This window comes from Haliotis asinina, chromosome 7 (assembly GCF_037392515.1).
Source record: "Haliotis asinina isolate JCU_RB_2024 chromosome 7, JCU_Hal_asi_v2, whole genome shotgun sequence".
In the NCBI taxonomy this organism is placed as follows: Eukaryota; Metazoa; Mollusca; class Gastropoda; order Lepetellida; family Haliotidae; genus Haliotis; species Haliotis asinina.
In genome coordinates, this window is record NC_090286.1 from 42051279 (window position 1) to 42078610 (window position 27332).

Sequence of the window (27332 nt, forward strand, 5' to 3'; positions counted from 1 at the left end):
TTTAAGTATTCTCTTACAGATTGATTGCCTGCCAGACAGAATAATTTCATGTTCTTTGATTCCAAGCTGCGAACAATCAGATAGTCAGCAAGATGGAATTCTCTGCTGCAAATGTGGAGCAGGTTCGTTCTTTCTGCACATGAAAATTAGGACTCTGGTAACCTTAGTCTTGTCTTAAGTACCAAGAGGCAGTGAAAGGTAACTGGTGACAATGTGGTCAGTGTGTCATTAGTTTGATGAAAATCCGGGTTAGAATTGGCCATCAGCAACCCATGCTTGTCGTAAGACTAAGAGGCATCTTACAGGATCAAGTGGTCAAGCTCACTTACTTGGTTGACATGTCTCCATATCCCAGTTGCTCATGATTTCAATAACTGACAGTGTGGTCTAGTTTCTATTACTTAAAGACCACTATCATTAACTGGAAAATTTCTGAGTGTGGTAATGAATGAACTAAACAAGCAAAGTTTTAAGGTGATTGGTAAAAAGTTTTTAAAATCTTTGACCTCTCTTTGTTGTCTGTGCTTGATCACTGTAGATGTGTTCATTATGATTGACTGTGATATGGAACTATGACACATGAAGCCTATATTGATAGTATCTTCAAGGTAGCTATGGCATAACAGGGCTGGATTTAGTGCTTTTTTACTTGCATTGGTGCAACCCAATTTACAAAGTGCAATCTAGTCATTTGTCTAACTGGCACCAGGCACAAGTCAATTTTTGAGTGGGTAAACTTCTGAATAAAACATCTGAATAATTGAATATCCTATTTCTTTCATTACATATTGCAATAAAAGCAGTGCATCTGGAATTTGGCTCATGCAACTAGGTTCTGTCTTAGGTTGCACCTGGTGCGTGTAGGTCAACATCTCATAAATCAAGCCCTGTATAATATCTGTGGGAAAGTGTTTATTAAAACTATTTTGTTGGAGAAAGGGGAAGAACAACAGAATGAATATAATGAATCCTTTGATTCACATAACAGATACTAAAAATGTATTAACAGATTGTTTTGTTGCTGCTATTTTATTGAAAATGTATACCAACACTATTACGCATTTAAATATATCCTAATTATTCTTACAAGCATCATTACCATACAGAAATATGCACTTTACACACTCTTGTATTGAATCTTGGGGATAATGCAGGATGTAAATTTAAGAATAGGCATATGTTTTCTGAACCTTTTTATTTCCATGGATGTTGCAAATATATTCCTTGAAACACATCATCCATGACTGCTATAAGCTCTTCTGTTGACCATGCAGTGTATCTCTCTCTCTGCAGGCAGTACAGCAGTTTTACTGCAATGCCAATCTGCAGCAAGAAGTTCATCAGTGGCTCAACTCAGCACAGATCTCACCTGAAGCCTGGTCATTTTGTTTTGAACTTTTAGCACCAGAAAAGGTACCGTAATATAATTCATTTTTAACTGAAAACAGAAAGTTGTTTTTACTTATTTTTCTTTACCACAGATATATTTTCATTTTTTCTAAGCACATTATAATGTGAATGTGTCATATTTCTTTTGGTCCATAATAATGAAATGTACTTACAGAGGTGGAAATAAATTTAAAATTACTAACATGCTCCAGTACAGTGGCACATGTAAAATCACTTGCCCTAATAATTCAACTGGATACAGGTACATTTTGATACAAATTTGCTTGCCAAACCAGAAAACACTGGATCGGGACACCAGGAAATGGGTTACTTTGACCCCTGACATATTTCTTAACAAATTTTTTCAACTGACCTCCTGTTTACATTTTTCAACCATCTTAAAGTGTTCTGTACATCCCATGTTTCAGGGCCCAGAAGTTCAGTTCTTTGGCGCCAGTAGTCTCCATGCAAAAATATCCAGATACTGGTGAGAATTATTAGTTTTGTTTACTGCTGAGACCCACCTTGCCAGAACAATACGGTATGCATAATTCATAATCATAAGGTTATGACATAAAGTTGCTGATTTATCTGGAAATCCCTTTTCAGGGTATAACAATATTAGGAGAAAAACAGGATTAAATGTATCCCATGGTTACTGTCTTGGATGGTTTCAACACCATATCTGTTCTTATTGTGGGGTGATGGGGTAGCCTAATGGTTAAAGCCTCTGCTCATCATGCTGAAAGTCTGAGTTCAGTTCCCCACATGGGTGAAATGTGTGACGCCCATTTCAGTGTCTCCCCGCTGCGACATTCCTGGAATATTGCTAAAAGCGGTTTAAAACCATATTCACTCACTGTTCTTGTTACGTTTCACCTAAGCTGTGAACAACTGCAACCTTGGGCTCTCCTTCTTCACAAAACAGACTGCAGTGATTGTATGTTTGTCATGCAGGCATGAAGTCCCATCCAACCAGTATCTCACACTGAAGCAGAAGCTGTTGGAGAAGATCATACAGTTTGCTGACGGGCCCAAGATGATCTTAACACGATTATGTGTTGCTGTAAGTGGGAAAGTATTTGCATCTCTTAATAGCTGTTCACAAATGAGAATCATGCATAAAATAGTACAGTTCAAACATTCTGCCATGTTGCTTTGTGAGTATGCTGGTCACTGATGCAACCAAAGGAATGAGATAGTCTGTCACTGTGGTTTGCTTGATAGTGGGCAGTGGGGTAGCCCTTTGGTTAAGTGTTCACTTATCATGCTGAAGGCATGGGTTCAATTCCCCACATGGGTGCACATTGTACCGATGCTACTTTGTACACTCTGTCTGCCCCGGAATTTAGCTGAAAGTGACATAAAATCAACTCTCTTGCTTTATAGTTTCATTGTACCTTGACAACATAAATCATTGCTCACAGTAGAAGTCTCTGGATTGTCTGTTCCTGATTTGAATATTTACAGGCCACCATTCTGGCTGACAGCGTTACACAACAACACAAATCTTTTTGTGACCATGACAACCTGATAAAACTGGCGTACTGTTCAGTGTTTGCCAACACTTTAAATAACCCATGAAGATCCAGGGTAGAATAGCAACCCATGCTTTCTCCAAAGGGCAACTATACTTGTCATAAGAGGCGACTGATGGGATTGAATGGTCTTCTGACACATGTCATAGGATCCCAGTTGCGCAGATCAATTCTTATGCTGTTGATCACTGGCTCGTCTGGCCCAGATAGGTGGAATATTGCTGAGTGTGGAGTATAACTAGACTCACTCACTCAGTCACTTTCAATACATACCTTGAAGGAATCAATTTTTGTTCAATGTGTATGGCAGTTCTCTGTGATTAAGATTCCCGGGTAGCTTGCTTGCCACAATAAACAGTGTGGAAGGTAATGCATGGTCATATGTGATCATCGTGATCTTGTCTTATTTTGCATGTTGAACTTCATGCTTCTTTAATTCATCCCAATTTGTGTTGCCTTTTCAAAGTGTGTCTATGTAATGCAAATGTGACTGTTTGACCTTGTCTTTCTAGTTGTCCTCATACATCATGCAGACGGCCCCTGAATCCTGGTCTGATCCCGTGGAGGATCTCATCACTACATTTCAGAGGGAAGATGTCCCCAATATTTCAGTAAGAACTCTTTCATTGTTTCAATTTTAGATATGTGTGTATTTCAGCTGTTTTTGTTCTGTTTTATACGAGTAATATTCAGTGAGTGTTTATTGTTGTGTATCATACAGGGAGTGAGAATGATAGAAACACATGTATTGATGATCATACGCATGTGAATCTTTGAAGATTCATAACAGTTGCAAATACCTTTTGCAGTACTATTTACCCTGTGTACCTGCTATAGTTCTTTTTGGTCATGTTGTGTATCCTCTTTCATCAATGGAGACCTGTGAAGGTCCCAGGGTAGAATGGGCCTTCAGCAGCCCATGCTTGCCATAAAAGGTGACTATGCTTGTCGTAAGAGGCGACTAACGGGATCGGGTCGTCAGGCTCGCTGACTTGGTTGATATATGTCATCGGTTCCCAATTGCGCAGATCGATGCTTATGTTGTTGATCACTGGATTGTCTGGTCCAGGCTCAATTATTTACAGACCGCCGCCATATGGCCTGGGATATTGCTAAGTGCAGCATAAAACTGTACAACCTATATTTGTGCCTTTTGCTATTTACAGATTTTTAGTATTTTTAGTTTTTTTTGTTTTTCCATGGAACATTTTCAGGGGGTGGGCTTCGTTTCCAGAGCAAAACTCAAAAGCCGTACAATATTTTTCTGCAAAACTTAGTAGATATATCAATCAGGACCTAAAGTGGTGCCTTTTGCTATGTACAGGTTTTTGTGATTTATTATTTTCTCAGTTTCCATGGAAACGTTTCGAACTTAGTCTCAAAAGTGAGATGTGAGCTTCGTTTCCGGAGCAGAACTCAAAAAATTCTTAATATCTGTCAGCAAAACTTGGTAGATATGAGTGGCAGACCACAACATGGTGCTTTTTGGTATTTACAGGTTTTTGTGATTTATTATTTTCTTGGTTTCCACGGACACGTTTCAGACTTAGTTTCAAAATGGAGGGATGGGCCTCCTTTACGGAGCAGAACTCAAAAACTGTTCAATATATTTTTGCAGAACTTGGTAGATATATCAATTGGAACCTAAAGTGGTGCCTATCGCTATATACAGGTTTTTGTGATTTGTCATTTTCTCGGTTTCTATGGAAAGTTTTGGACTTAGTTTCAAAATGGAGGGATGTACTTCGTTTCCAGATCAGAACTCAAAAACGGTTCAGTATTTTTCTGCAAAACTTGTTAGATATATCAATCAGAACCTAATGTGGTGCCTTTTGGTATTTACAGGTTTTTGTGATTTATTGTTTTCTTGGTTCCATGGACATGTATCAGACTCGAAAACCATTTCATATCTTTCAACAGATCTTGACAAATATATGAGACAAATCTTGAAATGGTGACTTTTGCTGATTACAGATATATAGCATTTATATTTTTCATGAATTCCATGGAAACAATTCAAACTTACAATAAGTAACTGTCAGATGGTTTGTCCTTTCAAACATGTGGGGGCCGGGGGGATATGTCATCTTCTGATGACTCTTGTTGATATTTTTCAGAGTTTCCAAAGGTGCCAAATCTTATTGGATATTTTAACAGTAATTCCAGAGGAGGTATGTTCTCATTTTGTCACATTACTTAATACAGAAGATTGAACTGATATTGCCAAAGAATGTACAGTACACTGCTCTGATCAATATTCTGACTGATCGGTTCATACCAGGTGTTCACTATGTGCTGAATTATGTCCCTTGATTGTGCCACTGCCAGCATCATATGATTGTTGGTTCAGGTTCCTGGTTTGTGCTGTCATATCAGGTTAGAATTGGTCCTTAGGAACCCATGCTTATCGTAAGAGGCAACAAATGGGGTCGGGTGGTCGTGCAAGCTGGGAGAGTGATAGTCTTAATTGTTGTTAACTTGAATATTTGGAATATTATTTCAGTTTTTTGGGGCAAACCTGAGCCAACAAAGAAGGATAACACTGAGGTCGGAGTTCCAAAAGGGCCTTTTACGTGGTAAGTGTGCAAAGTAACTCATGCTAGTTGTAAAAGGCAACTAATTGGGTGGTCAGGCTTGCTGACGTAGTTGACATGTGTCATTGTGTTCCAAATGCATAGATCGATGCTCATGATGCTGATCTCTGGATTGTCTGGTCCAGACTCGATTATTTAACAGACCGGTGCCAAGTAGCGGGAATATTGCAGAGTACCCCATTAAACAACCAACCAACCTACATATTATAGTAATTGCTGACTGTTGATCACTGGATTGTCTGGTGCAGACTCAATTATTTAACAGACCGGTGCCATATAACTGGAATATTGCAGAGTACCTCAGTAACCAACCAACCAACTAACCAACCAATCTACATACTATAGTAATTGCTGGGTGTTGATATGATGGAGTGTGTTGCAGTGTTACCCCTATTACAAGGGTTGCTGAACCCCCACTCCCCCACCCAGGTGTATGCAGGTGCCCTCAAGTGCTTCTCCAGCTGGGTGGACTTTGGCATCCCCATCATCGAGAGTGAAACAATCATTCTCCAAGTGTTCCAGTCCATCCACAACCAGGAGCTGTTTGAGACAGCAGTCGAGACATTGTCCAGTGTCTTCTCCCACCCAGAATCATACAGGTGAGTCACCTTTGTCAATGTTTGAACAGCCCACTTTTACTGCAGTTTGGACAAGTGTGTGTGTCTAAAACTGTTTAGCTTCTGATGAATGTTGAAGATGTGTCCTGCGTCAGAACTTGTACAGGTGAGTTCCTCAACTTTAGATTATGTACATCATCTACATGTTTGGTCGGACCTGTGAACATCTGGGTTAGATGCTTGTCGTAAGAGGCGACCAACGGGATCAGGTGGTTCAGTGCACTCACTTGGTTCATGCGTGTCATCAGTTCCCAAATGCATAGATTGATGCTCATGATGTTGGTCCAGACTTGATTATTTACAGACCACCGCCATATAACATTAATATTGCTGAGTGCGGTGTAAAACTTAACTCACTCACTTCAGGTGGTCCATTCCTCTGAAGCACAGTTGGTCAGTGGAGTAGCTCAGTGGTTAAAGCTCTCACAGAGTCACATGTCACACTGAAGACTGGTGATCAATTCCCCACATTGGGTACAACATTTGAAACCCAGTGTCTCCCACCCTGCTTAAATATTGCTTAAAGCAGCATAAGACTAAAGTCACTCACTCTAAGACACTGCAAGTTGGTGTGCAAAATTAGGCTACTTTGGCATGCTAGTAACCTGTGATTGTGGGATTGAATCCCATTTCTTCTCAAATAAATTTGTCAGCTCCAGCACGGGTACTTGTTAACTTCTTGTAAGTGATGTAAGTTATCATAGCACCGTCAGAGCTACAAATAGTCTGTCAACCCAATCGTTTGATTAACAGGTGAAAGTACATCTCAGTTAAAATTCAAATAGGTGAATAAAAATCTGTATTCTCAGTTTGCATAAACACTTCTGGCGGCTATTTTTTGACTGAACCATAAACCATCTATATGTTCAATCCAGGTTTCCATACACAATCCAGAAATTGCTGCCTAACATACTGAACCTTCAAGACATGATGAAGAGAGTCATTGACGAGAAAGACATGGTAAGTGTTGACAGGAGATTCTAATCTGATTGTCCAGGAAGAGGAGTCCATGTGCTCCTACACAATGCAAGGTTTTGTTAGTCATCTGACAGAACCCTCAGTGGTTTCACAAGTTCACACCCCACCTTCACCCTGATGGTGACCCTTGGTCAGTACCGTATGTAGGTTTGACTCCATGTGTGAATATTTGTCAATGGACCGCATGGTCAGAAGGCTGCTCCATAACATCTTGTAACATGAATGAGATTCTTTCTGTCATCATTCTCCCATGTTCGTCATTTGGATTGTGGACCTGCATATGTCTGGCTATCTGATTATGCTTGCCTTATCTGTACATAATAAAAGGTTGTCTTGAAACTATCACCATGCTACCATTGTTACTTTTTGCTTGATAATGGTGGGAAGATCTGCGCCGAAACACTCTCTATGCAATAAATATGAAGTTGTCATCCTCAGAGTTGTATACTTCATTACTGACTCACCAACTTCTGGAAAGGCACCAATCACTCGCATACTGTTTCTGTCTATTTGCATGGTATTATTTTATTATTTTATCCCCACCATCCGTTGACCTGTTTTGCAGGAGACAACACATGGCCTATGTCGGATCGTCATGTCATTAGCTGAGACACACACCAAGTTGATAGTGGAATCCTCTCTTGGAGAAAACCAGCAACATAAGAACAATGTCAACGAGCTCATTCAGATGGTGCTGGTAAGTGTGATGGGCTTGATTATTTACAGACCGCTCCCATACAGTATAGCTGAGTGGCGTAAAACTAAACACAGTGCCATCATGTAGTGGGCTATAGCTAACCCCTGTTAAACAGCAACCAAAACAAAAAACATGTTTAAACAGTTGATGATGCCTTGTGTAGCCATTAACAATAAGCAGCAAATTTCATCAAAGTTTGAGAAAACTTGAAAATAACATGTCCTTGCCTGTTCCAGAGGTTCACGTCCCTACCCGGACACTACCCTGTGGATGAAGCCTGCAGTGACTTGTCATTCACATTCTGGTACATACTACAGGTAAACTGTCCCTCATGTTCTGGTACATACTACAGGTAAACTGTCCCTCATGTTCTGGTACATACTACAGGTAAACTGTCCTTCATGTTCTGGTACATACTACAGGTAAACTGTCCTTCATGTTCTGGTACATACTACAAGTAAACTGTCCCTCATGTTCTGGTACATACTACAGGTAAACTGTCCCTTATGTTCTGGTACATACTACAGGTAAACTGTCCCTCATGTTCTGGTACATACTACAGGTAAACTGTCCCTCATCTTCTGGTACATACTACAGGTAAACTGTCCCTTATGTTCTGGTACATACTACAAGTAAACTGTCCTTCATGTTCTGGTACATACTACAAGTAAACTGTCCTTCATGTTCTGGTACATACCACAGGTAAACTGTCCCTCATGTTCTGGTACATACTACAGGTAAACTGTCCTTCATGTTCTGGTACATACCACAGGTAAACTGTCCCTTATGTTCTGGTACATACTACAGGTAAACTGTCCCTCATGTTCTGGTACATACTACAGGTAAACTGTCCCTCATCTTCTGGTACATACTACAGGTAAACTGTCCCTTATGTTCTGGTACATACTACAAGTAAACTGTCCTTCATGTTCTGGTACATACTACAAGTAAACTGTCCTTCATGTTCTGGTACATACCACAGGTAAACTGTCCCTCATGTTCTGGTACATACTACAGGTAAACTGTCCTTCATGTTCTGGTACATACCACAGGTAAACTGTCCCTCATGTTCTGGTACATACTACAGGTAAACTGTCCCTCATGCTCTGGTACATACTACAGGTAAACTGTCCCTCATGTTCTGGTACATACTACAGGTAAACTGTCCCTCATGTTCTGGTACATACTACAGGTAAACTGTCCCTCATGCTCTGGTACATACCACAGGTAAACTGTCCCTCATGTTCTGGTACATACTACAGGTAAACTGTCCCTCATGTTCTGGTACATACTACAGGTAAACTGTCCCTCATGCTCTGGTACATACTACAGGTAAACTGTCCCTCATGTTCTGGTACATACTACAAGTAAACTGTCCTTCATGTTCTAGTACATCCAACACATAAATGTCCTTGTGTTCTGATTTGTAGTGCAGGTTAATTAAAAAGAATTGATATTAAATATCAAAGCAAGTTTTGAGTTTCATATGTTTGTTAGTAGACCTTATCCTGTTGACATTAAGCTGCTGATATTTTCAATGACTAGGTTATCTGGGACAGACCTGCAGTATGGCCAACTCCAGTTGTACACAACAAAAAAAACCTTTGTATAACTAACAAGATACAGGGGTTTGTCTTCATCTGCTCACAGGCCGATATCAATGTTTTGTTTTGATGGTCTGATACAGACTTGCAAGAATTAATCATTGAAAGTCTGTCTGAGTGAGTGAGTGAGTGAGTTTAGTTCTACGCCGCTTTTTAGCAATATTCCAGCAATATCACGGCGGTGGACACCAGAAAATGGGCTTCACACATTGTACCCATATGGGGAATCGAACCCGGGTCTTCGGCGTGACGAGCAAACGCTTTAACCATTAGGCTACCCCACTGCCCCTCTGTCTGAGTATAATGTTTCTGAAAGTGAGATAATATATAGATAACTGATAATGCACAATCAGTTGGGTGACTTTAAAGTTTGTCTAGTTTGCCCCAGTAATGTTTCTAGGTGTATTAGAGGCATGTTTATGTTCAGTTAAAATGTTTACGACATGAATCACTGAATCCGCATTAGGCTAACATGCATTGAGAGAAATAGATGACTGTTCCAATCAGCATAAGTCAGCTCACTCACTGTTCCAGGATGAGCTTCAGGCTCTTGACGCGAGTCAGTTCCGGATCCTGCAGCCAATCTTCCACGGTATCTACTTCTCGCTGATGGAGGTGCTGCTGACCAAAGTCCAGTACCCCAACGACCAGGAGTATGAGAGCTGGTCCAGCGAGGAGAAGGAGCAGTTTCGATGCTACAGACAGGACATTGGAGACACAATGGTTTGTACACATTGTCGACAGATGTAAAACTTAACTGAAGTCTGGTGGCAAAATAAAAAATACAGTGGAAGCTGTCTAAACCAGCACTCATTGGGACTAAAGAAATAATTTGGTTTAGACAAGGGAGCCGGATTGTAGAGCTGATGAGAAATGTACAAGTCATGGAAGGGACTGAGATTTTGTACTGTTGTTTACAACTTGCCGGATTGGACAGATGCTGGTTATGGCAGCTTCCACTGTATGTTCTTCTCCATCCTCTAGAGGACTAGCCTTGAATAGCTGCAAAATTGCAGACGTGGCTTAAAGCCACATTTAGTCACTCCTCTAGAGGGATAATCAGAAATGTCACTCTAATCCGATGGAAAGATACAGATATGCCGAGGACAAAAGGGAAGTATGATGTGAGAAAGAATTGTATTAACACTAAACAATATATGGAAGATGTACTTGCTGGTCTGAGATCCTGAAAATAGACCTAATCACAGGGATTGACTTGGGCCGCGATATCGCGATTTTCTCGCACCAGTTGCTTTAAAATCGCACTCAAATCTACCTGCAGCGATTTAAAATCGCATCCTGCTCACCTTTATGATAGGAAGTTTTTAAATCTGTTTTACTGAGAAAGGATTTGTCGTTATTTGGTCCTGTCAAAGATATTCCCGTTGCTTTTTACGTATTTTTACTCTTCGAAACATAACTTCTGGTATGGAACATCGAACATCGTTACACAGAGCTGCACAAAATGAGCTGCACTGCAAGGAGTATGGCAAACTCTGAACCTCGCACTACTGTGTTGTTTATGCACTGTGCGACGGTGTACAGAGTTCGCATTCGGAAGTTGTGTTCTGCAACGTCACACAAAGGGTGGCTACTAACAAAACCATCTTATTCGATATAAAAATCTTTAAATTCTTAAAGACGACGAATGAAAACGAAGAAACAGTTTGACCCTTTCAACACCGTAGGCCGAAAAATTGGCCAAGACATCGCCAGTCCCCAGGAGCTGTAGCTCGAAAAAACGACCAGTCAGTAGTTGCATCAAAATGATTTATACTTTTCGGAACCTAACTAATATATGATTCATTTATCAAATCTTTCACTCTTCATAATGCCTTTCAACACTTATTACATTTCAGATATTTTATCGACAAGGTTAGAATTGTAAACTATTTTTCGCAATGTTATTGAAAAAAAACCTATTCTCACACACATGCTTCGGCAACGGTTCCACATCCGAGTTCTCAGTGAGCAAATCAACAATGCGTAGAGGACATAATTAAACAAATCACATAAACTGAAGAATAAAATCAATAACAATATTCATAAAAATTGTCTAACAAACATTATAACTTACTATTTCAAACTTTATTGCGCGATCGTGTCATGTCATTCTTTCTCGTTTGTGTGGGGTGGGGGGGAACAGTATCCATTGCTGTTATCTGATTGGCTGACTTAGGTCACTTGTCTGATATTGACCAATCACGATCCTTACTGCAGACTGAGTCTAAAAAGCGTCATTAGAAACCAATGTTTATCCAATAAAACCGCTTCTTACAACTATGAAAATACTCTTGGCAAGGATACGGCTGTGGCTATATACACGACATCCGTCATTTTGTTGATGTTCAGAGCTTTCGAATGATACCCGCCATCAAACGAATCGCCTCACATGTTATTCATTATCGGACAAAGATTTTAAAATGGTGGTTTTTCACGCTGTTGTATCACGTTACCAAGGGAATTGCCACTGATATCGGGAAATACACGACCATACATATTACTTCAGAAATCTTTCTAGAATAATTTTCTGATCGTGTATAAATGAACATATGAAAGAAAAAGTGAAGGGGATGTCATGACTTGTTACAAATAGAAAAAAACGCTCCAGGTTTTTCTTCCTCCGTGGTTCATCTAGACATATAAATGTCTATGCCTGCATTTTCATTACAAATTAACTTATTTAAGTTGTAGTCGTATTACGTAAAACATATGATAAAAGTAACTTTCATATTTATAAACAGTAAGATTAGTCCTTTCAACTGGTGTATGATATGCAGTAGCAATAATGATTTATAAGTTGATATTTTCTCTTGATAACCATAAACTATGACCTCAGAGTTGCTAGGAACTCGGTGTCATGGAAGTATAATGCCTCTGGTTGACTGGTGTTGAAAGAGTTAAGTCGTTGACCTTGATGACAACCGGAATGCAGACACCAATGGTGATGCTCGTAGATCTACAGACTTGTAATTCATTGCAACTGAGGATTGCTTGACTTGAAATTGATTATGACAATGTCTTATTTGTCTCGTTTTCTTTTTCTTCTGAACGATCATGAACAGTTAAATCTCATAAGATTTGAAAAAATCTCATGCTTTTGATCCCATGTGAGATTTTATCTCACATGTTTTCTGAGCCAGGTTTATCCCTGTAATCAGGAAGCTGCTACAACTGTTGCCCTTTACATTTGTTTGCTGTTAATTACAAAATGGTTTCATGTTTCAGATGTATGCCTTCAACATCTTGAGAGAGCCTCTGATTGGCTATCTGTGCAATATATTGAAAAATCTCCTTCAGTCACAGGATATACGCTGGCAGGTGGGCATAACTTATGTTCTTATCACATCAGAGGTGCAAGTCAGTCTGATATCATTGTCATGGCATACATAGAGAAGTTGAAGATGCTGGTCCCCAAATCCCTATGAGTTTATCATAGGCTGCTGAATGTTGTTCCGCTATGAATACTTTGTCGATTTGAACCCAGATTCTGTTATACTTCAACCTCACACTAACAAGACCTGTGGTGAGGTAGTCAAGTGGTTAAAACATTTGCTTGTCACGCTGAAGACCTGTGTCAGTTCCCCACATCCCATTTCTGGTGTCCACCACAGTGATATTGCTGGAATATTGCTAAAAGTGATGTGAAACTAAATTCACTCTCTCACTCATGACAGCATCTGTAATTACAGAAACTAGTGTACTTCATTTAATCTGCAATCTTTTGAATGAATTGTGTAGATATTTTTTTCTTTTTCAGACTCTAGAAGCTATGTTTTTCCTGTTTGGTTCTGTTGCTGAAAGTGTAGATTTAGAAGAAACTGTGTATTTACCAATGTTATTGGAGATGCTTCCCAGGGTGCCGTTCAACAACATCAAGTTGATATCAACAGCACTGTACATGATAGGTAGGCAACCAAGAACTGAAATGGATCAAGTCACTCACATATAGGTTTTCTGCTCACTTTTTTCACCAATAACACTCATTCTGATAGATTCTGAGCTTCAGATGACCCATGATTATCCAAGCTAGAAATAATCTTCAGTTATCTTTGCTTCTCATAAGCCCCCTGGATATTTCAAGTTCCAAATGGTCCTGAGAGCCATGTTTGTCTGGGTTGACTCAAAGAATTATCCTGTCAGACTCGATGACGTAGGGGGCATCTTCACCGAATGAGTTCGATCATTTTTCCCATTTATTATATACAACATATGTCATATTTGGGATTTCACTTTCTTAGTAAAGTACAAATTCTAGTACTTTTTTCGGTTGAGTCCCATCCGGGATTCGAACCCGCACCCTCAGAGTCAGGCACCTAATCGCCAGCACACAAAGTCAGCCGCCTAGCCCGCTCAGCCACCGCGACTTCCACAAAAATGAAAGTCGGACAACTGGTAGTCTAGACTGCGTACTTTGTGTACCCCTCTGATGAGTGTAAATTGGCACGGCTCCCACGGCCGAAAGCTATGATTACACGATGCCATTTAGAAAGTGGTCAAATGCAACATATGTCATATTTGGGATTTCACTTTCTTAGTAAAGTACATATAGTTGTACAAGTAGTATATAGTTGACTACAAACAAATGATGACAAAGCACTGTGTATTTCTGTTTCAGGTTCTTTTGGGGAGTGGATGAACTGCCACCCCGACAGCCTGGGGTGTGTCATCCCCCTCATCCTGCAGGGTTTGGGCAACAGTGAGGTTGCCACAGCGGCAACAATGGCACTCAAAGATGTAACGAGAGAAAACCTAGATCACATACATCCCTTCGCCCACAACATCCTGGTGGCCAGTCAGGTAATTCATTCCAATATTTACACCTCACTACCTCAGGTGAGTGAGTTTAGTTATACGCTGCACTCAACAATATTCCAACTATATGTCGGCGGTCTGTGAATAATCAAGTCTGGACCAGACAGTCCAGTGATCAAAAGCATGAACATTGTTCTATGCAGTTGGAAACCAATGACATGTCGGTCAACCAAGTCAGTGCGCCTTACCACCCGTTCTCTTTAGTCACTTCTTACGACAAACATGAGTTACTGAAGATTAATTCTACCCCAGATTTTCATGGGTCAGTGTCTCAAGAGACTGACCTGCTGAGAAAATTGTCTGTGTTCATAATGCCATTTCATTCTTAGTTTGAAAACCCTTTTATCATGGTGTTTTGTCCATCTGTCCCAGTTTGTAATGTTAATGAGACTTGTTCTTATCTGTTATAGACAGTTTTGGAGGGAAACTCATTAAAGGTAAGTACATAGAGTTTATTTAGTTATGGAAACCCTATAATTGTAATTCATGTCAGGGTAGCTGCTCCAAAAAAAATTTTTTAAAGTTTGTCAGATAAGTTCAATATGGAAAGAGTAAAATCTGTTGAAGAATAGATGCTCTTGAGTTTAATGCTGTCATCAGGCTTTCCTTAGAAATTGATGAAATCATTACTGTAGGTGTATTAGAGTGACAGTCCTTTTTGATTAAGACCCACTTTTATGATGATTACTGTATACAAGTCTATGAACAGAAATATGAATGAAATTACTGACTTCTTCATTCCTGAAGTGTTTCTGAATTTCAATGGCAGCAATACTGTCCAGGTCAGCAGTTGCTGTAATTATGCAGTTCTCTGCTGCAGCCCCGCGATGCCCTCCGACTGATGTCATGTGTGGGGCAGGTGCTCTCCGTCCTCCCCTTCAACGACATCATGGAGTGCCTAAACCGGATCCTCACCCCCCACATACAACAGTTCCAGCAGCTGGTCAAGGAGGAGGTTAGTCGATGTTTTTTGGGGTGCTTTGTTCAATATTCCTCTCAACAATATTTCAGTTATATCTTGGCATTTATTAAAAACATGAGCCTTGACCAATCAGTTGAGTCATAAATATAGTAGAGAATCATAAATATGTGCTTCTCAGTGGTTTTTTTCTGATCAGGGCTCAACTGCATGCTACCATCATATTACCAGAATATTACTGTGTTTAGTGTTAAACAACAAAGAACATTGTTTACTGCTTTTGTGTTCCTGAAAAACTGTTAAAAGTGTCACCTCACCTCACCTCACCTCACCTCACCTCACCTCACCTCACCTCACCTCACCTCACCCTTTTCACTAACAAATGGAGCATTGACTACCAAATGGCACCCAGCAGTAGTTAAGCTATTATGGAGTTGTGCACTGGTCTGTGGCTAAGTAACGGTTGGAGATATCAAGAAATATTGTCACAAAACTTATCTAGATACATTAGTTCTTACTTTACCTCCTCATTCATCATAGGTGTCACATGGAGATAGTATATATGTGCAACTAGTTATCAGATGAAGACAAACTGGTGCTCTTACAAGTTGAATGTTCTGAATCATCATGTACTTATAATGAACAGGAAAAGGAACGCAAGTCTGTTTATTTTGTCAAGTTTTAAATGGATGACATAAACATGAACGTTTACTTGTATGAGCATTCATTTTCTTTTAAGCTTGCATTTCTATTGCTGTTTAGTATATTTTCTTCACAACTGGAACCACAACTATCCCATTGCAGCAGCCGACTGCCGTTACCAAGGCTAACCTGATCCTGAAGGTGAACCTCTTGAGCTGGTTGTTTGCTTCCCTGGACACAGAACGAGACCACGATGGAGAAGACAACTCACCTGAGAAACAAAAACCCAATTCAGATCATCCTAAACCAGTAAGCCCTTTTAGCTTTGTTGCTTGAGTTATGGTTGCATTTTGTAAATTTAAAACCCAACCCACTCTATGATTGCTTACATGAAAATCCCATCCTTAATCAGGTTGCACTATTTGTTTGTACGTTTTCAGATCTTTTTTCTTTCATATTTTTAGGTATATGTCGTCTTACAGCAAGTCCTGCCAATGATCAAAGTCATGGTGTCAAAATGGTTGGTTGATCCTACAATCGTAGAGGTATGAAATGTTGAAATGTTTCATTATTCTAACCTGAAATTTCCTACTAAAAGTCCATTCTTGGAGATACATTATAAATCTTCCTGGATCCTTCAGCGATGATGTCATTGAAATATCTTTGATATGCTGTGTTTTCTAGTCTACATGATCTAACTATGGTTAGGAATGAGGACTTTTTTACGGATATGCAACTTCTTTATTCTGTGTTTTGAAATAGATTTTAATGTCATTGTCAAGCATTTGATGACAACGATATTAGAATCTATGTCAAAATGTCGCCTACATAAGTTGTACATCCATAAGAATAGTCCTCATTCTTAACTCTAGTTAGATCACGTAGATTACTATATTCTTTGTTCTATGTAGGTGACATTTCGACATAGATTTGAGCAATTGATGACAATGATATACTGTGTAGTACATGTCAGATGTTGATTACCATAGGCAGTGTGTGAGCTGTTCAAGAAGGCCCTGCGGACTCTCATGGAAGACTTCTCGCCCATGTCGCAGGATGTTGCCCAGATGACCATTGAGATGTACCAGGCTGTTCCCCATCCCTCCCTCTTGGATCTTGTCAGACAAGTATGGCCATAACTCTTGTAACATATGACCCGTGAAGGTCCCGGGGTAGAATAGGCCTTCAGCAACCCATGCTTGCCGTAAAAAGCGACTATGCTTGTCGTAAGAGGCGACTAAATCGGTTCCCAATTGTGCAGATCAATGCTCATGTTGTTGGTCACTGGATTGTCTGGTCCAGACTCGATTATTTACAGACCGCCGCCATGTAGCTGGAATATTGCAGAGTGCGGCATGAAACTAAACTCACTCACTCACCTTTATAACATACCGATATGGACACTCAGCACATAGATAGATAGATAGATAATTAGATAGATAGATAGATATTTATAGATATAGGATATATATAGCGCACATATCCATGCACTGGTGTATGCTCAAGGCACTGGTATTTTTCCCTCAATCACTGGATGACAATCTCAACAGCACATCGTATTTCAATCTCAACTCCCTAGGGAGTATACAACTTTTGCTGTCACTTGGCGCACTGAGTTTATTGAGGCTCTCTCTCAACCTAACAAGGTACCCATTCACAGCTGGGTGGACTGGGACACATAGTCACAGTACTTTGTCCAAGTTCACTGTACATTGCTGTACATTGCAACTGGGTGTTTCCACGTATTCATGTGGCCACTATCTGGTCATATACCAATGGATTCGTGGCTTCTTTTAAATGCACAGGGTTGTGCACTGTGCACTAGGGGTTGTGACAACACTGAAAGAGTCTGAACACAAAGTTGACTCCATGGTTTTTACACCCAGTCACAGGTGGGCTCGATCCCGACACCTCAACCTCGCTGGATCACTAGCCTAGCGCCTTAGCCAGCTCGCCCACCATGCCCCCTACCTCAATGATAGATAGGGACATACACCACATCCATGACAGATAGGGGCACACACCACATCCATGACAGACAGGGACACACACCTTGCCTATTTCTCTTATTTAATGGTCCTCCTAATGATCCAGATGATCCTGCTGTTTGGGACGGACCGCAGCTTCGAGCAGTTCACCAAAGTGCTGCTGAGCACCATCATCAATAAGACTTTGCTCATGTACCAGGATGTACAAGGTAGGTTCTACTCCACTACAGTTAGCTGCCTTAGACTCTTCATTGGTAGCATGCTGGATGAAGTGTGGTGTATGTCCTATGAGTCATTCAGAGGTCCTGTAGTCAAGTGAAGACAACTGTGAGTCATTCAGAGGTCCTGTAGTCAACAGAAGACAACTGTATTGTGTTTCCTGCCAGCATCTGTGTTTTCAGTGCCAAACCCTCAAATGACAATATAGTGTGTACAAATAAATGGATTGTCATGAGATTTTATGGAATACTGCTTTTTATTTACTTCTTTCTGTTTCAGTACTGAGAGCAAACTCTGATGTGATAGAAAACTTTATGACATTACTGTCTCAGGTTAGTAAAATCAAAGATTTCAACACACATTTTAGCTAGAGACAGAATGGTGTTGCTCAGGTGCCAGATTAAGTCTGTTCTTGGATTGCTGTGTTAGTAAATGTAGAACATTCACGTGTGGGTTTTTTTCTGAAACACAAACATTGATGCAAATCCTATTTACTTCAGGGAAGATATCATTGTGTGAAACACATGGAGTTGAACTTACATGAGGTTTCTCCCATAGCAAGTTTGAACAGAATTGTTAAAACTTTGGACTTCCGCGGTCATGCTTTCGACGACATCTAAAATAAAGAGTTAGAAATTGACCAGAGAGAAGTCATGTATCTGTTGGTCTATCTGTTGGCCTCACTAGTTGATGTGCTGCATTCTACAATGCCTATTATTAGTTTTGTGTAGTATTCACCAACTGCAAACATTTGTACAAAACAAAATAGAATTGCCGTGAAAATAGATTACTGTGTTGACTGTTTAATTTGAACAAAGGTGACAAAGACTCAGAATTTGTACGGTGCCTGAGTGGAATATCAGTGTTCAACAGTATCATGATATTTCAGGAGACTAGAATTATTTAACAATTCCATGATGCTTCTGTGAAAGATCAAAGTACTTTATCAACAATACTTTATCAGACAATAATATGCTCTTTTTGCATTGCGTCACTGTCTGCCCCCTTGTTATTGAAAACTTTTGCATTATGTCACATTGAAACGACGTCACAGTGCATGTCAGTTGCCATCGCCGCATACAGTCTGCTATAGTAAATTACTCCGTTGCATCCCGTTTCTTGGTTTGCAGTTGCATCACATAGCTAACATCACTGGTGGAAAAATTACGTTTATGTTTGCTGACGGGTAAAATGTCTCATAGGTCGACTCACAATTTTCCAGCAACATGGTAACATTCGCAGTGTTTACATTCCCACAATGCAGTTGTGGAATGTCGCTTGACTAGTCAACTTCTTCCGTATGTAGAGAAAACGTTATTTCTTAAACAACTTTAGGTATAGTCTCACCTCACCTTTGGGTAGAGAAAATGTTATTTCTTAAACAACTTTAGGTTTAGTCTCACCTCTCCTTTGGGTAGAGAAAATGTTATTTCTTAAACAACTTTAGGTTTAGTCTCACCTCACCTTTGGGTAGAGAAAACGTTATTTCTTAAACAACTTTAGGTTTAGTCTCACCTCACCTTTGGGTAGAGAAAACGTTATTTCTTAAACAACTTTACTGCTAGACACATATTAGATGATCCTGCACACTAAACGCGGTTGTGACAAGAAAGGCGGTACAACGAATTGGGCGAGTACACTTGGCTGCTACAGGTAGCTTGACGATTATGCATGTACAATACATGCTAACCGTGACATGAAATCAACACCGCATATTCCTTCGAATGATAAGACTGCAATTTCAGGCATAAGATACTGATGTTCCACGCTAACCTTTAGTTAAGATGAAGACAAATAAATGATTGAGGCATTGACAAGCATTTTAGATATTCAACAATTTTGTTGGGGCGTTCCCAAGTATGCAAGTTGGGGTCATTTGTCAGGTCGTGGATCATCTTATATGTGTTTACCAGTAGGTTTAGTCTCACCTCACCTTTGGGTAAGTGAAGATATGAGTTACTGATAAGTAAAGCCATGCTAATCACTCAGGTAAGTTATTAGTCTGTGTATATCCATGCTGTAAGGTGAGCAAGGTAACCAGTAAGTGGTGATGTGGATTTTGATTATTCAGGTGATGAAGAAGACTCAACACTTGATGACAGATGGTAGCTGTAACCTGTCGGGTTTATTCCATGCAGGTGGGTGATAGGTTCAATATTTGTCATTTAAAACTTGCCCCTACATGAGATGTCACTTTGGTGAGTTTAAGGGTTACCTTGGACATCTCACTGCGGGAAATGCATTCACTATTCTGTGAAGGCCATTATGACATCATAATCCAACGATATCACTAATCTCTCTGCCACTGAACCTGAGGCGATTCAGAACTGCGAGCACGATTCAGAACTGCTGATTGCCTTGGCGAGGCAGCTGTGAGGTTCGCGGGTGCTTGTCCGAAGCTTAGGCATTCAAGATCAAGCGCTCACAGGCGTTCGCAATTCTGAACACATCTTTGGTTAGGTGTAGTCTTTATGTGGAGGACATGTACGTTCTAAAAATGTTCAAAGGGTGACAAAGAGAATCTCACCAGCATGACTCAACTACATCAAAGCTTGTCTATAAACGTTTTTGATTTGGTAACAAGTGCTGATATCAAGTCACTTGGCTAAACCTACAGTGCCAACTCATCCTCCATACTTAACCTAACAGTCTATGGTGTGTGTCGAACTGTTTGCATTTGGTTGTTTCAGGGATCATTGGGATGGGAATGCCAGAACATGGAAGCGTCAAGAGTTCCTGTTCTTTTCTGGTAAATGATTGAAATGTTGCTGACTACAGAATTGATGAAAGTACACTCAGTCACTTCACTTGCTCATCTACCCCATGCGGATTCTGGGTTAGAATTTCAGCAATCCATGCTTGTCGTGATGTGGCCAAGAGGATGGGGTTGTCATACATGCTGACTTGGTTCATACATGTCATTGTGTCCCAAATGTGGTGATCAGTGCTCATGATGTCAATCACTGGGTTATTTACAGTCTGCCATCAAATAGCTGGTACTACTGTACTATGGTACTACACACTGTAACCATCAGGTACAAGGAATACTTTCATCTCTTACCTGTGGATACCAGCTGCTTAGCTCGTTGTTATAGATGGCTATATGTTTCTGTTGCAGTAAATATCCTGTATGTTTGTTCCAGATCGAATTCCTCCATGTGGGATATGAAGTAAAAACAATCAAAGATGTCATTGAGACCAGCGGCCACCTGCTAGTTGACAGGATTCTCAGGGTACTTTGTTGGAATTTTTACATTCTATTAAACAGTTTGAACTAAAGAAATTCCTTAGCATGCATGTTGTTTTAACTGTAGCAGTTGAATGAGTACAGGTGACCTTGGTTAGCCCTTTTGGGCCCCCTCTCACAGATGTCTTAGCTGCACGATTTGCTCTACAGAGTTGTCTACCTTTGGCACTGCAGAGACCTATCATCATTGGTTTAAATCCCTTTTTACCCTATGTTTTTGATGTTGCTTAGTGCTGCATCATGCAACCTTGACCTGAAGCCTTGTTTTCCAGGCAATAGGAGGAGAGTCGCCGAGAGGGGTGATTGAGAATATCTCGGACGTACTTCTTGCTCTCAACAAGTACCACTTCCCCCATCTGACAGTCTGGCTGACGGAAATAATCAACAAGGAGGGCTACCCCTCAATCAGGGCTACCAAGAAGGACAGGGAGAAATTTGTCAAGAATATCCTCAGGTATGAACATTACTTCATGGTGTTCGTTACAATTTCATTGATCTTGCACATGGAAGACGAAAGTACATTTTCTCAATACAAAGTCAGTACTGAACATAAGATCAGGTGAAACCAGGTGTTTTGTATGACAGTTCTATTCATGTACTGTAAAGTTGCAGAACTCATATGTTGTGTACAAATCCAGTCACATGGAACAAAGTTTCAATGCTAAACAGACACTTCCCTTCACGTAGCTCAGGCACAGTACATTCTACGTGCCATGGTTGTAGGGACCTTACATATGGCTGTAACTTAGGTTACTGTTCTGTGAACAAACTTAATAGGTACACTGCCTCATTCTTTGGTTGCTCCTGCCATTTGTCCTCAGAACAGAAACCTGTAGGCCTTGCTTTTAACCCCCCTCTCCTCTACCCTCTCTCTCTCTCCCTTCTCCCCTCTTCACTTTCCCTCTCTACCTTCCCTCCCACTCACCTACTGGCTCATTTACTCTCTCAGGGAAACAAAGCAACCACTCACTCAAAGTAACACTCCTACCCACTCACTCAAACCTACCATCCCACTCAAACAAATGTGCCTTGTTTATACATGTTGTATGTTCACAAGGGGTGTTAGGGTAGCACAGTGGTTTCCTCAACAGGCCAATGTCCTGGCTTTGATTCCCCACATGGGTACAGTGTATAAAGGCCATTTCTGGTGTTTCCACTCTAATATTGGTGGAATATTGCTAAAGGGCACGTAAAACCCAACTCACTCTGAGGATATTTGTCTTGGGAGGTGACGTCATCAGCAGCTTCACCTCAGCTTTACTTCAGTCCCTTTTCTTTACAGGGAGAAAGTTAACAAGCGGAAAGTGCGAGATTTGGTGAAGGAGTTCACACTGCTATGTCGAGGTTTGTTGGGAACAGAGTATGCCGCCCAAGCTGCAGCAATGATATAACCCCCACCCACATGATACGTACATTGCCAAACTGTGATATCCCTCCTCTCATTGGCTGACTGATGTGACAGCTTCATGTCTGCCAACACTATCTGTATGGTACACTTCCGTCTATGTATATAGAGTATTTATCATGTATATATGCCGGGAATATTTTGTGTTGGTTTGTGAGAAAATTATTCTGCTTTAATGTGACAATTTGATGAGGAGACAACTTGCCCTTGTCAAAACTAGGGAGGTAGATCTGAAACCATGTCCAGAAAGTGTTCTCAGTGTAACATGTCTTCTGATCCAAACAAAATGGAGATCCAGGTGGGATTCAGGCAGTGAGGTAGCCCAGTGGTTAAGGTGTTCACTCATCACACCAAAACCTCAGGTTCGATTCCCCACATGGGCACATTGTTTGAGGTCCATTTCTGGTGTCCCCTGCCATGATAGTGGCATTAAAACCCAACTCTGTCACTCACCTGATTGGAATTGTTCCATCACAAACCATGCCAGTGGTAACAAATGGGATCAGGCTTGCCAACTTGGTTGATGCATGAAATTATATCCCAATTGTGCAGGTCAGTGCTCATGATGTCAATGATGGAGATGATTATCTACAAACCATTGTCATACAGCTGCTTTAGTGCATAGTGCAAAGAATCATCTCTTATTCTCTAGCATGCCAAAGAAAATCAAAGTGCTAAGTTCAGTGGACACCTTTTATCGAGAAGCAAGACGATTTTAGTGTTCCAACTTCCATACTGAGGCAGTCACTTGAAATCATCCTACCGGCAAGATTGCTTTGTTTATCAAGATGCTAATCTGTTGTTAAATACTGTCCTTTGCTGATCACATTCAGTTGTAACTATCCTGTATATAGTGTATATACCACCTCTGTACATTTTGTAGCAACAAATGCAGAATGAATGTTTATAAGGATAAGTTCAGATGTAAATGTTAGCTCATTTGAAATGTGGACTCACCTGCTGTGTGTGGTCCATAAGCCCAAGCATCCCATATTACCAGCTTTCACAGAACCTACACACACAATACTGCCAACTTTCACAGCACCTACACACACAATACTGCCAACTTTCACACAACCTACACACACAATACTGCCAACTTTCACACAACCTACACACACAATACTACCAACTTTCACAGCACCTTCACACGCAATACTGCCAACTTTCACAGAACCCGCAACCCACATCACCAATTTTCACAACTTGACTGCTACATTTCCTGATTTCAAACAGTTTATTTTCATCTGAAATTATGGTCATTATCAGTTACATATGATGAAATATATTTTTAACCTATTGAAAAGCATGTCCAAGATGTGCAAGGAATATTAATGTGATGCATTTTTCATTCAGTGTATGAAGTCATCTAGTCATTCATTCAGTCATAAGTGAAGCTGTTTTGTGGCATTGTTTATGTATATAAACAAGATGTGAATATTATGATTATTTTCATACTTTCTGCATCAATTTTGTGCCAGTATCGTGCTATAATGAAGTCAAGTGCTATCTGTTCAAATTATGTACATATTTATACAGTTATGTCCCGTTTATCCGAACACTTGTGTATTTATTGAAATTGTCCGGATAAGCGAATTTTCAGATATCTGAATCAAGGGCCTTATGTACAAGTAAACATACAAAGAAACGAACATAGTAGGCATCAGACATAATCTTCATTGATTACACATGAACAAATATCAGTGCATACATCAAATGTCTCCCACCTGCTCTTGCAGTAATGCTCACTTGAAGAAATCAGTCATAGCTTTTTGCACTGGCTGTGTAGAAAAGCGAGGACTTTCGCCAGTCAGTTCGTCACTGTCAACATTCACAAGATCATCGGCAGTAACAGTCACAGTTGCAACTAGTGCATAAGGTCATAGTGCATCGCGAAGTTCCGACAAGGCCATGTCCTCATTTGATTGGATAATATCCACATGACGAAAGCAGTAAGCAATTGTCTTCTCACTCACAGCTGTCCAAGCTTGCTTGATCATCCGGATTAATTATTACAGTGACCCACAAATTGACACGTCTCAAAATTAACTCGGTGTCGCCTTGCTACTCAGAGGTAGTTTAATCTTCTCATGCTTCAAAGACTGCCGACTTCTTTGTTATGTCACGCGAGACCATCGGTAATCGCGTGTGTAAACGTATAGGTGCTCAGCCATCCGGATATATGAGACAAAAATGTACATAATTTAGTGTTTTTTATGTAAAAATGACCGTACGGTTACCGAAACCGGATTTCCGGATAGGTGAGTAATTTTATAATGAATTCGTTTTAAGGAATTTTCGTTCGGAAGGCGAGTTTTCCGGATATCTGAGGTTCGGATAAACAGGGCACGACTGTACTACGCATCAAAGGTTTAGAGTCACTTAAAGCACTCACTATATGCTTTGTATATATATGTGGTTACATCAAAGATTTGTCCACTCACTTGGGGGACCCAACTGCAAATGTTGTGCAGGTGAACTGCACGAGGAACATGCATCAAATTTTAGAAAAACATTGGCAGATAGCTTTCAACTGAACAGCTGCTTTATGATGTAAAGTTTTGTTTAGGCTTCATCAGTTTTCACTGAGTTTCATCATTTATTGAACTCATGATAATCATCTTTCAATGTTACAAATTTGTTTTACAATATATGAGTTCATGTGTAAACAGTACCTTTAGGCACTGTGGAATGACTTGCGAAATGTAGTATAAAACAGATGCCTGAAGTAAGTGGCTACATTAATGCTAGTGGGTTTGAACTTTTGATGGGTAGTAAATATTACACTTGTTTGTTCAGACACAATTGAATGATTATGTTAATCAGTGATGTTTGTGACTTCCAAGAGGTATCTTAAGTCAGGTGGGTTGTAATGAGATCTATCATTATTTCAGAAGAAGTAGCAATGAAAATGATGCTTATGTGGTCAGACTGGCTTGATGTATACTACTCAAAAGAAGTTAAGAAATGTTATTTTCTTTCTTTCTTTTTTTTCATAAATGTCATGCCAGCATAGATCAACTTAAAAGATTCTACTTTACCTTAAATCAGTGGCCAAGTTTTCTTAGGCACTACAAACTGCTGTTCAGAGTTGCTTCCCTTGGGAACATCAGAAACCTTTGATTGTGGGTTCGAATAATGATTCTGCCAATTAATGTTTCAAGGTTTGTCAGAATTTTACCCTTGCTCTTGGGTAAACATTTGAAACCTGCATCACCTGAAATTTTCCTTACCCTTTAAATCAACAAGGGCTTGATTTAAGAGATGCTAACCTACTTGCACCAGATGCAGCTTAGGTATTGTTGATTTATTTCTCAAAAATTTACTTGCACCTGGACAAATAACTTGCACCTTATAATATTGGATTGCACCAGTACAAGTAACAATGCATGAAATCGAGCCCAGCTAACACAATGTTATATGACTGGCATGATGCTCTAAGTTCAGATAAGCCCAACTCACTCACTCACTCATAAACCTTTTTTGAATAGCATATTTCAGGCAAATACAGAAATAGATCCATTGTGAATTTCGAATTGTCTTTGCTGCTAGAATGAAATATATATCTATGATATCAGACTGAAAAGAATGATTGCGTGTTTTTTTATATTAATTAAGTTGTGAACTTAGGTTTTTGATTCAGTTGAAATCATGAGAAAATGATTTAATAGCTGAATGAATTTTCATGCTTGTCTTGTATGTATGTAATTTTGTAAATATTGTCTTAATTTATGATCCAATGGGAGGAGTGCAAATGGATGTTTCACAAAATATGAAGATGTGATCAATGTTAATCAAAGTCTTGCTGGTTCAGTGTACATAGATCCGTGTCCACATGTCATGATGATTGAAATTATTGTAAACTTTCATCAGCTGTTGTCAAGGTCAGCATTTACACATATCCTACAAAAAAAACCCATCTCCTTATTAGTTTCTAGTGTCTCCCAGCTGTGATATTGCTGGAATATTGCTAAACGAGGCGTAAAACTGAACTCACTCCCTCGTTATATTAGCACAGTGTCTAGTCGTGCCACATATGAAATCCTTGATGTTACCTTGATGATTGTCACAAGGAGTTCAGGAGGTCCAAGGTACAGTTCCCATCATGGGACACAGGATGATATTCTGGCTTCTCCACTAAAATAGCCACTTCAGTCCAACACTTGTGAGGGTGATGCTGCTTGACAAGACACCAGCATTCAAAATAATCGTTGGCCTGGAGGCCCAGTGCCAGTTGATATAATGTTGGGCTGGCAGTTTCAAACATTTGCAGGCCCTTGTGGCCTTCAGTAAATTATGTGTCAGTTTGTTGGGGGGTTTTTTTTGGTCTTTTTTTTTAAACTTGAATCTTTCCCTTTATTGTTTTCTTTAATATCATTTGGGATTCAGCCATATTTTAATACCTACAAGCAGCAGGCTTTGATGGCAACTGACAAATTAAAGTATTGCAAACGCTGCAAAACACATAACTTTTGTTGTATGAAAGAATCAAAGATCCTTAACTGTTTGATATTACTGTGTAGTTTTATTTTGGCAAGGATTGGTTTTTATTGATAAGCTAATGTGTTTTTCTTTGAAACTGTAATGTAGAGGAAGCATGGGTGTATAAGTTTTCCGAAGTCACACACTGCACACTATTCCTTTGGACATGCCTCAAACCTTTGCTTGTCTGTTTGAAAG

General features: G+C 39.9%; 1 protein-coding gene across 3 annotated transcripts; it reads left to right on the forward strand.

Moving 5' to 3' along the window:
• Positions 1-47: 47 nt before the first annotated feature.
• On the forward strand, positions 48-23553 carry LOC137290596 (importin-13-like). Of its 3 annotated transcripts, XM_067821642.1 has the most exons (28): positions 48-122; positions 1294-1413; positions 1818-1876; positions 2347-2455; positions 3440-3538; positions 5045-5098; positions 5431-5503; positions 5904-6120; positions 7014-7098; positions 7682-7813; positions 8050-8095; positions 8201-8235; positions 9952-10140; positions 12646-12738; positions 13178-13325; positions 14036-14217; positions 14643-14669; positions 15053-15187; positions 15956-16102; positions 16258-16338; positions 16783-16920; positions 17888-17990; positions 18280-18332; positions 20072-20138; positions 20691-20749; positions 21144-21233; positions 21520-21701; positions 22530-23553. In XM_067821642.1, exons 1-28 carry the CDS (start codon positions 93-95, stop codon positions 22636-22638), a joined length of 2862 nt encoding a protein of 953 aa, XP_067677743.1. In that variant the 5' UTR covers positions 48-92; the 3' UTR covers positions 22639-23553. The 3 variants fall into 3 exon arrangements, with proteins under 3 accessions (XP_067677743.1, XP_067677742.1, XP_067677744.1); XM_067821641.1 differs by lacking the exon at positions 8201-8235 and having other exon boundaries at positions 8050-8130; XM_067821643.1 differs by lacking the exons at positions 48-122; positions 8201-8235 and having other exon boundaries at positions 1338-1413; positions 2355-2455; positions 8050-8130.
• The last annotated feature ends 3779 nt before the right edge of the window (positions 23554-27332 follow it).

Coding starts and splice junctions, on each gene's coding strand:
- LOC137290596 (XM_067821641.1), top strand. CDS start 93: ATGGAATTCTCTGCTGCAAATGTGGAGCAG. Junction 5,099..5,430: donor TAACAGTAATTCCAGAGGAG/GTATGTTCTCAT, acceptor ATATTATTTCAG/TTTTTTGGGGCAAACCTGAG. Junction 5,504..5,903: donor CCAAAAGGGCCTTTTACGTG/GTAAGTGTGCAA, acceptor AGTGTGTTGCAG/TGTTACCCCTATTACAAGGG.